The following is a 15,362-nucleotide window of genomic DNA, read 5'->3' as shown; positions in this document are numbered from 1 at the left end:
ACACCACTCTACACTGAACTTCTAATTTCCCAGAACTTAAGTACTCTAAACACAGAAAGTACTAAAGACTCTAAGAGTACCTAAAAAGTCCCTCACAATCCCCTCAGTCCTTCCCTTATATATGACTCCTCCCCCTCCCCAGACATTCTAACTCCGCCCACTCAGGCCAACATTCTAAACTCACCACAGACTTACAAACTGCAGACATACATTTGGGAACTGACTTGTGGGGTGTAATGCCACAGCTGCATTTAAAAATGATCCAGAAACTTCAACTGGTGCAAAACAGGGCAGCATGTTTATTAACGGGGACTGGCCGGAGAGATCACATCATGGCAGTCCTTTTACAACTTCATTGGCTGCCAGTCCAGGTCCAGGCCCGATTCAATGTGCTGGTATTAACATTTACCATTTAAAGCCCTAAACAGCTCTTGGGGCCAGGCTATCTGAAGGAACACTGCCTCCCATATGTACCTGCTTGGACCCTAAGGTCATCCTCAGGGGTCCTTCTCTATGAGCCCCTACCAAAGGAAGTGAGACAGGTGGCTACCAGGAGGAGGGCCTTCTCTGCTGTGGCACCCCGACTGTGGAATGAGCTCCCTAAGGAGGTTCGCCTGGCACCTACACTATATTCTTTCAGATGCCAGGTGAAGACCTTTTTATTCTCTCAACATTTTAACACTCTGTAAATTTAATTTCAACTTTGTGATTTTAAATTTGTATTTTACATTTGCATTTCTGCACTGCTGCTGATTTTATCCTGGTTTTGCTTTTAGATTGTATTTTATATCATGTTTTTATACTGTTTGTTTTATACATTGAATGGTTTTAATTTTTGTGATCTGCCCAGGGAGCTTCGGCTATTGGGTGGTATAAAAATGAAATAAATAAATATTTTAAAACAGTATTTTAAATCTGTATAAATCTCTCTATTGCTGCTTGGTTTTACCCTGGTATATAGTATTTACCCTGGTATATAGTATTTTTATTGTGCTTTTACACTGTTGTTTGTTTTATACTGTTGTTTGTTTTATACTTTGATTTGTGTTTTATGGTTTTAACTTTTGTGAACTGCCCAGAGAGCTTCAGCTATTGGGTGGTACAGAAGTGCAATAAAGAAGTGCAGGACATGGACTAATGGGCTCAAGTTACAGGAAGTCAGATTCCAGCTGGACATCAGGAAAAACGTTCTGATTGTTAGAGCAGTATGATAATGGAACCAATTACCTCATGGGCTCTCCTAGCCTAGAGGCATTCAAGATGCAGCTGGACAACCATTAGTCAGGTATTCTTTAGGGTGGATTCCTGCATCGAGCAGGGGGTTGGACTCGACTATTCTATTATTCTATATCAACGCAAATTAGAGAGGAAAGTCTGTGTGTCGAAATGCGTTGTTAAGAAAAGAATTACTATCTTCTAGCACCAGCTAGAGGCCCACTTCTTCCTTTGCACTACGGAGCAAATGAGCACAACTAACTCAAGCAAACGAGCCAAACCACATACCACAGAGGATATCTAAAAGCAGCTATCTATGTTGGGAAAGAATTTCCTTCATGACTCAAAATTCTTGATCCTACCCAGCAAAGGTTTTAGAAAATCTCGCTCATATTGGCATAGGTTGAGATGTTTTGTTGGTCAGAATTTTCATCAGTAGAACTCCAATGGAAATTCCTTCATGGGACACTTGCCAGTGAGATACTGTGGCAAGGTAGTTGTAAAGTTCCACCCTCCTTTCGAAGACCCTGGAGTGCTGTTGGGCAGCCCAGGCCATGCATCCCATTGGAAGCTGCCCAAACATTCTTCTTTTCTTTTTAAGGAGGGCAACTCTTCCCATCGACATAGAACTTCAGTCCAACATTACACCTTTATACCATTTTATTCTCTGCCAGAGGTCATTCCGAACAGTGCAACAGGGAAGGCCAGGAATCTAGAATACTTCATTGGTTCTTGGATGTCATGTGTTCATTCAGATAACATAACTGACAAAATAAAACTTACTTTCCTATTAGAGGAATTGAGTCTGGAAAATACATTTTGAAGAAATCCAGCACTTGGTCTCCTGTTTTGAGCTCTTCAAAATCTTCAAAAGGCATGAAGAGGGTGCATGTGAATGACTTATCCTATGGATTAAAATATATATATAAGTTATCTGAGAACTTGAAAGGAGATGCATTGTTCGCTAATTTTGTTCCTGAAAATAGTTACCAGAAAGGTAAGCAAAAAAAGAAATAAATTCCTGTTGTTCAATTACGTTGAATGACGCATTCTTTCCCTAAGGACTATGCTGATAAGCTAGCATTACAAATATTAAAACAAAACAGAACACTGATGTAAGACAGGTTGCTTACCTGTAACTGATGTTCTTTGAGTGGTCATCTGTGTATTCATACAATGGGCTTTGTGCCTGCATGAAGCAACAATAGGGAAATGCTGAGGCGTTTTGGTTGGGAACCCCTCCCCCATGGCGTCGTGCGAATGCTCAGAGGGGTTCCCGCCCATTCCCCTCAGTTCATGGAGACTGACATTGTGGCCTCGGAACTGAGAGTAATATTAATACAAACAATTCCATTAACATGACACTGGAGTACCATAACCTTGTATACATAAACACCATAGGTGGGTGGGTTGTGTGAATGCACAGATGACCATTCGAAGAACATAAGTTACAGGTAAGCAACCTGTCTTTCTTCTTCGTGGTCTCTGTGCGTCACATAAGGAACGAGTAGCAAGCTGACTTAGCAGGTCGGAAGGTAGGTGTTTGTGCCAATATAGATGATAGGACGGCCCTTCCGAAGGTGCAGTCGGCTGGAGCTCGAACGTCCAGACGGTAGTGTCTGACGAAGCTGGAGGGATGAGACCAGGCGGCAGTCTTGCAAAGGTCCGGGAGCCCAATCCCAATATCAAAAGCTGTCAATGTTGCTACGGCTTGAGCTGAATGTGCTCTAACAGGTGTGGTGAGCAACAGACCTTGTAACTCATACGCTAGAGTTACTGTGTTGACGATCCATCTTGCCAAATGTTGAGATGAAACTGGCAAGCCCTTGTTTTTGCAAGCATAGCACAGGAACAAACATGGTGAGGATCGAAAATCCACAGATCTCTGCTTGTTAAAAGCAAGCGCTCTCCTGACATCGAGAGTGTGCATTGCTGTTTCCAGTGCCGAAGTTGGTGTCAGAAAGTAAGTTGGAAGAATTATTGTCTGGTTCAGATGGAAATCCAAAACAACCTTTGGAAAGAAGGTAAGGTCTGGCCTAAGAAGGACCTTGTCCTTATGAAGGAAAGGTATGGAGGGTCAACTCGGAGAGCATAGAGTTTGCTAGACCGTCTTGCGGGTGTAATTGCGACCAAAAAGGCTGTCTTCCAGGAGAGCAACCTAACGTCTGACGTTGCCATGGGTTCAAAAGGAGGAGAAGTTAAAGACTTTAAAACAACTGATAGGCTCCAAGCCAGTACCACAGGCCGGACTGGGGGCACCAAATTATGAGTGCCCTTGAGGAATCTTTTGGAGAGAGGTGCGAGAAAACTGTGGCCATAGCTAGACCTAAGGTTTATCCCTGGATCATCCAGGGGTCAAACCTGTTCATCTAGGTGACACACAGGGGATCCAGTGCTCAGGCAGGGGCGAACCCTGGATGATCCCAGGATAAACCTTAAGTCTAGCTGTGGCCTGTGAATCCCTCAACAGGAGGGAGAAAAACAGAAATCACTGCTAAGTAAACACACAGTAAGGAATAATGAAGTCCTTCGTCGAAAAGCAAGGATAAAAAACATAGAACTTGTTGTACCAAAGAGGCCTAAGGCCCATAGTTATTAGCAGTGGCATAAGCCATGAACGTAGTCCATTTCCTACAATATGAGATCTGAGTGGATTGTTTCCTAGACGCTTGCAAGACTTGGCGTAGAGTAGTGGGGAAAATATTGAGATTGGTGTCTAAATTCTCCATGCCATCAGTTGGAGCATCTGGAGGTCGGGGTGTCCAAGATGTCCTTGCAACTGGGTGAGGAGATTGGGGACGCACGGGAGGTTGTAGTAATTGCCTTGTGATAGCTCTAGGAGACGGGCAAACCATATCTGGTGGGGCCACCATGGAGTCACTAGAATGCAGGACGTGTGGTCGGTCACAATCTTTGAGATGACTCGCGCTATTAGAGGAAATGGTGGGAAAAGGTAGCAGTAACCCCTGTTCCATGGCAGAGTGAATGAGTCTCCCATCGAGTTTGCTCCGAGTCCCACTCTACTGCAATATCGAGGTAGAACCGAGTTGGTCGATGTTGCAAAGAGATCTGTCTCTGGCTGTCCCCATATGTGGAATAGGTGGCATAGGACTGGTCTGTGTAGCTGCCACTCATAAGACTCTTGCTTGAATCTGCTGAGAGTGTCTGCTACTGTGTTGCGAACACCTGCAACATATACAGCTGTGAGCTGCAGTTACCTGTCGTTACACTATGCCAAAATTTGTAACGTAAGTTCCAGGAGGCGTCGAGACCTTGTTCCCCCTTGTTTCTTCAGGCAGTGGTGTTGTTTGTCGCAATTTGCATGAGTTCTTGTTGTAAGTTTGGCTCGAAGGCTCTTAGCGCCTTGTAAACTGCCATTAGCTCCAGCCAGTTGATGTGGTTGAGATGCACGATGTCTGACCAATGGCCATGGGCAATGAGCCCTCGATAGTGTGCACCCCAGCCCAAGAGAGAGGCATCTGTTGTTATGATACCTTGAATTTGGTGAGGGTGGAACGGCACTCCCTGATTCAGAGAAGTAGGTAACGTCCACCATGCAAGGGATGTCCGAATTAGAGGTGGTAAAGTTAACATGGTGTGTCTGGCATAGGCACTGATGTCGAACATTTGGAGGAACCAGAACTGTAGATGTCGCATCCAGAATCTGGCTTGCTGTACAACAGCTGTTGTCGAGGCCATGAGCCCAAGAAGTCGCTGGATGTCGAACGCTGTGACTCGAGCTGCTCTTATGAACCTGGATGTCATGTGCACTATTTTGTGAGCTCGCTCCCATGGGAGGAAAGCCTTTCCGACGTTGGAGTCCAAAAACGTGCTGATGCTGGATAGTCCATTGTGAGTAATGATGGGATTTTTCATAATTTATGCATAATCCAAGGTTTTGAAGACGATTGTAGGTGACGTCTATGGACCTCTGTAACTGCCATTTCAACATGGCAATGAGGAGCCAGTCATCGAGGTAAGGGTATACCTCGACACCGGTGAGCCAGAGTTTCGCAGAAATGACAGCCATGCACTTTGGAAACACTCTTGGTGTGGTGGACAGTCTGAATAGGAGAGCAGTATATTGCTAGGCCATGTCTCTGATGATAAAGCATAGAAATTTGCAATTGGATTGGTTTATGGAGACATGGAAATAGGCATTGTGGAGGTTGATCCTGTTTTGAGGAGAAGGAGAAGAGAGGCCAGTGAGACCATACGAAACTTCCTGATGTTGAGGTAGGTATTGAGTTTGCACAAATCCAAAATTGGGCAAAGACCCCCATCCTTTTTTGGGACCGTAAAGTACCTCGAATAAAAGTTGTTGCGAAGATCTTAAGTTGGTACGCTCTCTATGGCGCCCTTGTGTAGCAACGAAGTCACCTCCGAACATATGGCATTGTTGACTGAGGTGTACTTCACGGCGCCGAGAGGAGGGAAGTCTTCGAACTTTAGGCGATAGCCTCTTTGTATGATGGAAAGGACCCATCGGTCGCTGGTAATTGCCTGCCAAGCTGGAAGAAAGTTGGCCAGGCGCTCTTTGAAAAGGTCAAAATTGTTCATCAATTGAGTTGGTAATGAGTCAAAACTATCCTCGATTTGGTGGGTCATTCTTCCTTGAGAAACCCCTTACCTTGGATGCTGAGAACAGTCTCTTCTGCTGCGGCGGATTCTGCCAAAAGGAAGGCTGTGGCTGATGACAGTATCGATCCTGTGAGAAGGAAGGGCGCGGTCGGGACCATCTGTGTTGCAGTGGGATATATGGCTGCTGGAAGCCCATTTTCCTCGCCGTTGCCATGCTTGCTGGACCACATCAAGTGCGTCATCAGTTTTCTCATTGGAAAGGCCCAAGCCATCAAAAGGTAGGTCCTTAATTTTCATTCACATTTCCTGGGAGAGGCCCACAGAATGCAGCCAAGCAAGTCTTCATAAGGCAATAGCAGCGGTGAGGACTTTAGCCTCACAGTCTACTTCACATTTTGATGTATGAATTTGCTGGCACGATAACTTAAGGTCTTCATTTTGTATGCGACGGGTTAAAGTACATTTTTTGTCCCCATTTTCTCCCATAGTAGGAGCTGATAACCAGATATTGTTGCCTGGTACAGGCTGGTAGAAGAAAAACTCAGCGAGTGAAGTTGCACCTTATAAAGACTATCCAGTCTTTTCAACGTCAGTGACATCAACGATGGGGTGTTCCAGGAGTGCTTGACAGTATCCAACACAACTGGGAGCATTGGTATGGAGACAGGCTGTGATATGTTTGATGAGACCGAGTGAAAGTCTGGATCCTGAACGGTTGGGGCAGCCTGCTGCACTGCTATTCCCAGCGCTTGAGCCATGCGCATAACCTGGTCTGCGAATTGTCCAAGGTCTTCAGAAGGAGATAAAGACCCCTCTGTGGCTACCTCTGCTTCCAGTGAAGGGATGGATGGATGGATGGATGGATGGTGAGGAGGAGGAAGCTAGCAATAGTCCTTGACATCAGAAGTCTGATGGGTGGCGGTGAGGAAATGAGATCCTGAGCTGAAGACCAACAGTTGGTCGACGAGTAGTGCTTCCCAGCTGTGATTCCAGTGGATCAGTTTGCAACAGCTGAGACTCACGAGTTACCCTCATATGATCCTCCCTTCAGGGCTGAAAAACACCGGGGTCTGTTTGCGTAACCCCTTCATGTTGCCTACAGTATTCCATGTCCTCATAGCGCCAGCGATCATAGGACTCCCAGTCTCTGCTATCTTGGTATCAGTATTGAGATCTGTAATCATGACATGCATTGCATACCAATAATTGCAGCCAAAATGGTCAGAAACCCTGACAAAATGGTGGACTCTATCTTAAAAATGGCATAGATAAGCAGTTGAGATGCCTTTTATAAAAAAATTTTGGTCAAAAAATCCAATTTTAAAGTAGGTATTTTAATAAATTTGCTTTAAAAAATGAAGAAAATGAAAAAAAATACTTTTGTTATTGTAAAATTTCTTCACTAATCAAACATTTAACAGCCCCATCCAATGTTTAAAATATATCATTTTTTAATTTATATAGGGGGGGAAACAACCAAAAATATGAACTATTAACTGTTATTACAGTATTCCTCATTTCTAAATTTAATGTGTAACATTGGTAAATGTTGAAGTATTCGTAAATTAAACTACTTTTAAGAAATAATTAAATGAAATCATTGTCTTTGATGTTTAGGCACTTAAATATTACAATACAACATCAGTGTCCTCAAATGGTTCTTCTTCTACTATTGGGCCAGTAGACTTCAAGCACTTTGCCTTACAGTTCTTACACAGCAGTGTACAAGGGACGCCAGCATTTTTGCAACTGCAGCATGATTGGCATCCTGATTTACAGTTGCAGAGGACCAACTCTCTACAACTCTCCCATATTGCTGGAAGAGATGTCCACAGTGGTCATTCAGCGTCTCTGCAACATGGCTTCCGCAAAGGCAAGTCCTGTCTCCCCTCTACTATTCTATGATTCTATAAACTGCAATCCAATTACATTTTCTTGAGAGTAAGCCTCACTGAGCAAATGTGGGAATTACTTCTGAGTAAACATATACAGGATGTTACTGTTAAACATTTGAATCAACAAGACATAATATTCTTAATTTCAACAGTATTGTGCCCACATGATTTAATGGGAAGTAAAAGTTTTAAATTCTTCTACACTTCCACTTAGGAAGTAAACTTCTTTTTCCAAATGTTTCCCTTTCCTTCTGTTCGCAAAATCAGGTGGGATCACAGATTTTCTAAAGCCAGTGCTTGGGCAACAAAACCAAACTATCTTCTCCTATGAGCCAAACAAATTTATGACTACTTAACTGAATTTTGGTTACAGCCCACAGAATTCCAACAATGCACTATCTTTATTTCTCTCTCCGCTGCCGCCTCCCTTGGCCCAGGTCTCCTTCCTACCATTTTCCTTGCTCCTCAGACTCCCCTCCTCCTCTTTTCGCTAAGTCAAATGCGTTGGGTGTCGGCCTCCTCTTCCTCCTTCTCCCTCCCAAGAAGCACCCACTCACTCACCCCCTGCCCTTATAGAAAAGCCCTTACAATGAGGTAGGGGGGAATGAGCATGTGTGCATTGAGGCAGAAGCAGTGGCAGGCCTGTTTCTCCAGCCCTATGAAGTTAAGGTCAATGGCACCTCAATTTTTACTATATCGATGGCTGCAAACTGCAGCAGCCATACAGGGCCACTTCTCTTTAAGGCCACTGTAGTTTGTGGCCATAGATATAGGAAAAAATATAGAGCTGCCCTTTGGGTGGAGAGGGCAGAAAAAAATCTGAATTTTTCTTCAAATTTCACAATGCTCCCCTTTCCTAGATTTGTTACCAAAAATTCTAACAAATCCTGGTTTTTCCTGTCATTTGGTCACTCTAACTTCCACCAACCTTGTGTAGCCTCGCCCTGTGTTACTAAGGCAAAAGGGGAATGTAGGATGTGCATGGTCAGCTGTCTCTCATGTCCAAGGATATGGTGCAAAGGGGGATGTATGGCCAGCTATTTCTTAAGGCTGAGACATGTGGAGGATGGGAGCCAAAGGGAGATACAGAATGTATAAGTCAGCTACTTCCCATGTAACCAGGCAACAGGTTATGCCATGCTTAAAACCTTGGACAATTTACCTCTGACAATAAGGCATGCTCTAATTACGTATGGAAACTGTAGAAGTCTATAAAAGTGTTAGTCCTTGGGCGGTGGCTAGCTCTCTTGGCTGGTGTGCTAAGAGCCACGATTGCAATGTTGTATTTTCTGTGTTGCTGCAATAAAGCGATTGGCGAGCGAGCCCTAACCTGAGTTGTGTCCAGTCTCTTGACCATGTAAAGAATTCCACGACAAGTCCTTTTGATGCCCATGCATCAAATTGGACTTTTGGAGTGTTTGTTGGTAATCCCTTAGTGACCTGTGAGCAGTTTTTGAGACTCCTGCTCTTTTCTGGGGGGAGGGGGGTTTGCTTGTATCAGTGCAATACATTCCTGTGGCTTTTCTATCGGCATTCTGAAGGACACTTGATTATTATGGCCATGCGCAAGGAGGGGCCATTCCAATGCAGCACGCATCACACTGGTACTCCTGGGCTGTTAAGGATACTAACTCTGTCATGGGTGTGCTGTTTTGGGGCTCTCGCTCTTTTCTGCGGGGCTGCTTGTCACAACCTAATGCTTTCCTATGGCCTTTCTGAAGGACACAGAATATTATAACCATATGTATGGAGGGGAGCAGTCCAATAGACCATGCATCAAGGAGACACTCTTAGGATGTTTGGGGTGCTAACTCTAATTCCACGAGCAGTTTGGGGGTCCCCGCTCTTATGTGTGGGGCTGTTTGTCACAGACTAATGCTTTACTATGTCCATTCTGAAGGAAATAGTTTGGCCATGCACATGGGGGGGGGCATTTTTATGGAGCAAGCATCACATTGGAACTCCTGGGAGGTTAGGGGAGTAGTACTTCTGCTATCTCTGAGCAATTTGGGGGCTCCCCCTGTTTAAATTATATAAAACTGCCATCACCTTCTGTTTATTGCATTCTATTTTATTCTTGTATTTGGAGATGATCCCTAGAAACTGTTTTGTTGGGGTTCATAGGAGTTGTTTCCTAAAACCACTCTGTTAGGATTTTAATTCTGTGTTGTTTTCTAGGAAAAATAAATGTTTATCCCCTTTAAGTATTTTTATTTGAAGATGATCCCTAAAATCTTCCAATGATTTCCTATGGCCATTTGGTGTCCTTTTTTTAAAGTCTGTTTTCCAGAAATGTTGATCTTGAAATCATCTCCAAATTTCAAAAAGACAGTTCTAAATATGTATTTATTCTCATACCAGATTTGGCAGTGCGATCATCATGAATGTGTTCCTGGGCCAGATGTGAAGATAGTTTGGCTCCATTGCAAACTGAAAAAAAGACCAAAACAGAGTATAAAGAAGGCATCTTTCAGTTCCTATATAGCAATCAACTGGGAGAGGAGGAAAGTCTAGGTGGGTTCCCACTACTTACATCTCCATCCTTTGGGGGAATGTTCAGTTCCATATATCCATGAGGAATATACTCTTGGCTGTAATCGAAACGTGTTTGCCTCATAAACTGCTTCCTAACTGTAGAAAAGGCTCCATCACAGCCCACAATTAGGTCACAAATGACCTCTTTTGCTATCTGGTCTGATCTTAAAAAGAACAAAAGCAACAACAATGAAGAGAAATAATATTGGCATATTTCTATAGATATCTACTCACCCTCTACCAAATTAATAATAAAACCTATTTTGTACGCTTTTAGTTAATATTACCAGGGTGGCCCAAGACATTCTGCTGCATGAGGCAAAGATAATGCCCTCTACTCCATGTACAAAAGTTTAGTAGACTAACAATTGGATCTTATTGCATGACTGGCAATGGGACAGCATCCTCCAGGACACCTCAGGGCAGCAGGCTAGCTGAAGGAGCAGAAGACAGGCTGCATGCATGGCCTAGTCCTTCTCTTCTTCAATACCATGCCACTGTTCCCTGTCCCACCTCCCAGCACCTGCCACCTAAGCAACTGCTTCAGCCTTCCCAGTAGGAGGCCCAGTCCTGAATATTACAGTGTTTTGAGTGGTAACTGGACATTTGTTTGCTTGGACTTCCCTTTTTTGTAGCATTATATTTTAAGCACTTAAAGATTGTTCCTGCCCACACTCACCCATTTTGTTAAGACTGGACTTTGTTTTATAAAGAACCAGTTAACATACAAAATCCACACTGAACTCTCCACAGCTGGAATTAGGTAAGAGAGAGGAGGTAAAGCTAAAACTGAAATACATGTTTTGAAAGAAATATCCCTAAGAAATCCAAAATCAGCTGTTGAACCTTGAAATAGATATCTTAATGTAGCTATTTGTAAAATAATGGATATTATTTGTTCTGTCAGCTTTCAAGGACAATATTATTGGTCTATCAGTGCACTAATTCAACCAGAATATTTTTCGTCAGGGCAGTAAGCTCTGCTCTTCTCAAAATGTCCACTGACAAAGAGGCCTGGATGCCCTTGTTTCATATCTTTAACACACACACACATCCTAAGATTGGGTACATGGGCTACGAGTCCATTTACTGAGGAGGGCCTGTTATCTCCTGAAAATCAAGGTCATTGCTCCATAACAAACCAGGCCCTATCAGCCTGACCTCAGCTGCAATGCTTCTGTGCAAGAGCAGAAGGCAGATAAGAGATGCAGCTGCCTTGTTGATGATTAAAGATTTGGAAAACTCTACCATGTGCTTAGACCATAAAACTAAACACTTTTATTTGGGAAAAGCACTACTAAACACAGCAGACTTACTTCCAAGGAAAGAATTGTGCATTTAATTTCTTCAGGTGTCATATTATTTTGAAAAAGCTCATGATGCCTGGAGCAATTGCAACCCCATCCCATCCCCCACCCCCAAGGTAGCTGGGAAGAGTTAACTGGACCAATTGTTTGAGTTCTGATTAATTATTAGAGTGGACTTTAGCTACCGATTACCCTGAAAAGGTCAGGACCCCTGATTCCACATGGCAATGAAGCAGTTTGTGTCCAAAGTATAGTTTAGTATTGGAATATTTCTCTGCAGCTGTAGAACGGGAAAAAGAAAGAAGCATTAAACACAGATATTTGGACAGAACTAGGAGCAAATTCAATAAACAAAAAACCTGCAGTTTATAAAACAACGTTAAGGATGTACACTTTTCCACCAAGCGGGGAAATTGGGAGTTAAAGTTCACCAGCCTTAACGCCACATCCTCCCTAAGGAGGCAGAAAGTACCAGTGAAACTCTCATTCTGCCAAAGCAGATAAACCATGAGGACAGGATGGAGAATAGGATATGCAGATGTCACTGTGGGGTTGTGGAAAACTGATGATGAACAACTTAGGGCCACCTACTTCTTTTTTTGTTTAGAGCAGCCCTTCCCCAACCTGGTGCCCTCCAAAGGTGTTGGACTGCGACGATCCATCATTGCAAGTCAGTATGTCTCATGGTCAGGAATGCTGGGACAGCAGGATGGGGAACGTAGGGCGGCGCCTCCAGGCAACCCCCCCCTACCCCACCCCACTTACCTGCTCTGTCGTCACTGGGCCCAGGCTTGAACTGAGCGCCCTGGTGCACCCGGAAGCAAGCCAACACCTGCAGCCTTGCTTCTGGGTGGACCCAGGGGCTCAATTCAAGCCTGGGCCAGGCAACGACGGAGCAGGTAAGAAACCCCCCCTCCTGCCTGGCCCCTTACCTGGACCTGCCGCCACCGCTGCACAAACTGCGGCAGCTCCAGGCATGCACCCCCGCACCCCACCACTTACTTTCTCTGTCATGGCCAGGCCTGGGCTTGAATCGAGCCCCCGAGTCCACCCAAAAGCAAGGCTGCAGGTGTGGACTTGCTTCCGGGTGGACCAGGGCGCTCGATTCAAGCCCAGGCCCAGCGACGACGGAGCAGGTAAGTGGGGTGGGCTGGGGTGGGCTGGGGTGGGGGCTTGCCTGAAGCCGGTGCCGCAGTTCGTACAGCAGCTGCAGCGGGTCCAGGTGGGAGGGGGGGTTCTTACCTGCTCCTTTGTCAGCGGGCGCAGGCTTGAATAGAGCTTCCGGGTGCACCAGGGCGCTCATTTCAAGCCTGGGCCCAGCGGCGATGGAGCACGTAAGTGGGATGGGGCTTACAAAAAAAGAAGTAGGTGGCCCTAAGTTGTTCGTCATCAGTCTTCCACAACCCCACAGTCACCTCTGCATATCCTATTCTCCATCCTGTCCTCATGGTTTATATCTGCTTTGGCAGAATGAGAATTTCACTGGTACTTTCTGCCTCCTTAGGGAGGATGTGGCGTTAAGGCTGGCAAGCCTTAACTCCCAATTTCCCCGCTTTTTGGAGCTTGGTGGAAAAGTGTAAATCCTTAACGTTGTTTTATAAACCGTAGGTTTTTTGTTTATTGAATTTCATGGCTTTTTGTAAAGGATGACCAGATATCTTTTAAATCTCAGATAACTGTAACTTTAACAGTTGCATAGAAAAGGGAATTTCAGCAGGTGTCATTTGTATGCATGCAGCATCTGGTGAAATTCCATCTTCATCCCAACAGTGAAAGCTGCAGGAGCTATACTAGAGTGACCCCATTTAAAAGAGGGCAGGGCTCCTGCAGCTTTCACTGTTAGAATGAAGAAGGAATTTTACCAGGTTATGCATGCATACAGATGACACCTGCTAAAATTCCCTTTTCTATACAACTGTTAAAGATACAGGAGCCCTGTACTCCTTTGCATATGGTCACCCTAGCCATATGGAAAGGAGGACAGGGCTCCTGCATCTTTAACAGTTGCATAGAAAAGGGCATTTCAGCAGGTGTCATTTGTATACATGCAGCACCTGGTGAAATTCCATCTTCATCCCAACAGTGAAAGCTGCAGGAGCTATACTACAGTGACCCCATTTAAAAGAGGGCTGGGCTCCTGCAGCTTTCACTGTTGTGATGAAGAGGAAATTTCACCAGGTGCTGCATGTATACAAATGACACCTGCTGAAATGCCCTTTTCTATGCAACTGTTAAAGATACAGGAGCCCTGTCCTCCTTTCCATATGGCTAGGGTGACCATATGAAAAGTAGGACAGGGCCCATGTATCTTTAACAGTGGGAAGCCCCCCCTCCCCCCCACCCCCCACTGTCCCATCCCACCACCGCCTGGTCCCACTGCCCCACCGCAAAAACTGCGGCGGTGGCCCCAGGAAAGCCCAAACCCCCTCCCAATCACTTACCTTTCTCTCTGTTGGCAGGCCCGGCTTTAACTGGAGCCCCCGGCTTCACCGGAAGCTAGGCCGAAGCCTAGCTTCCGGTGAAGCCGGGGGCTCCAGTTAAAGCTGGGCCTGCCGTCGGAGAGGAAAGTAAGTTCGTCCTCCCCCCCACCCCCGGCCTGGGCCCCCTGCTCCCGCCCACCCCCCACTCCTGCCCCCCGCTCACACGCTCGCTCCTGCCCGCCCCTCCCACCCCCCGGCCTGGGGCCACCACTGCCGCCGTACAAACTACGGCGGCAGCAGCGGAGCCAGGGAAGCAACCCCCCCACCCCCCAACAGCCCAGCCTGGCCCGCCCCGGCCTACCCCCGCAGCCGCCGCACGAACTATGGCGCCAGCGGTGGGGCCAGGGAATCCCCCCACCCCCCAACAGCCCGGCCCGGCCTACTGCCGCCGCCGCTTGAACTACTGCAGCAGCGGTGCAGCCAGGGAATCCCCCCAACTACCCCACCCCACCCAAGCCCAACCCCCCCAACATCACTTACCTTCCTCTCCGCCGTCCGTCCCAGGATTAAATTGAGCCCCTGGCTTCACTGGAAGCTAGGCCGAGGCCCAGCTTCCGGTGAAGCTGGGGGCTCCATTGAAACCTGGGATGGCTGGCAGAGGAGGAGGTAAGTCGCCGCTCCCCCCCGGCCTGGGCCCACCGCTGCTGCCGCACAAACTGCAGTGGCAGCGGCGGCCCCAGACAACCCCCCCACTCCCCTCCGCCCAAGCCCAACCCCCCCCAACATCACTTACCTCCTCGTCCTCCGGCCGGCCCAGGTTTAAATCGAGCCCCTGGCTTCACCAGAAGCTAGGCCAAGGCCTAGCTTCTGGTGAAGCCGGGGGCTCCATTTCAAGCTGGGCCGGCCGGAGGACGAGGAGGTAAGTCGCTGCTCCCCGCCCGGCCTGGGCCCAGCACTGCCGCAGCACAAACTGCGGCGGCAGCAGCGGCTCCAGGCAAGCCCAGCCCCCCACAGACTTCACTTACCTTGTCCATCGGCGGCAGGCCCGGGTTTCAATTGAGCCCCCCGGCTCCACCCGGAAGCAAGGCCGCAATGCTTCTGGGTGGAGCCGGGGGCTCAATTGAAACCCGGGCCTGCCACCAACGGACCAGGTAAGTCGTGCCCCCCCCCCGGTTCCCGCTGCCACGCCTGGGCTTGCCGTTGCACGAACTGCAGCAGCGGCTCCAGGCAAGCCCCCCCCCCCAACTTACCTTATCTGTCAGGGATGAGCGCAGGCTTCCTGCTTCTCCCCCTCCCTCCGGGTAATCTGACGTTGACACGCATGCATTAGCTTATCAGATTCCCCATAGGGAAACATGGGAATTTTTAAAGAAGGATTAAAAATTGATGGAATGGTCTTTTGAAAAAAG

General features: G+C 46.7%; 1 protein-coding gene across 2 annotated transcripts in view; it reads right to left on the bottom strand.

Moving 5' to 3' along the window:
- The window catches only part of KMO (kynurenine 3-monooxygenase), a 57,218-nt gene that overhangs the window by 25,900 nt on the left and 15,956 nt on the right, over positions 1-15,362 (bottom strand). For both annotated transcript variants that reach the window (XM_063115939.1, XM_063115940.1), the window contains exons 6-9: positions 11,726-11,813; positions 10,225-10,390; positions 10,050-10,121; positions 1,999-2,120 (exon numbers count right to left, since the gene is read on the bottom strand). In XM_063115939.1, coding sequence (XP_062972009.1) covers positions 1,999-2,120; positions 10,050-10,121; positions 10,225-10,390; positions 11,726-11,813 — 448 coding nt within the window. The remainder of the gene's footprint in view (positions 1-1,998; positions 2,121-10,049; positions 10,122-10,224; positions 10,391-11,725; positions 11,814-15,362) is intronic.

The sequence above is a fragment of the Elgaria multicarinata genome, chromosome 2 (genome assembly GCF_023053635.1).
Source record: "Elgaria multicarinata webbii isolate HBS135686 ecotype San Diego chromosome 2, rElgMul1.1.pri, whole genome shotgun sequence".
In the NCBI taxonomy this organism is placed as follows: domain Eukaryota; kingdom Metazoa; phylum Chordata; class Lepidosauria; order Squamata; family Anguidae; genus Elgaria; species Elgaria multicarinata.
This window is presented reverse-complemented; position numbering and strand designations above follow the sequence as displayed.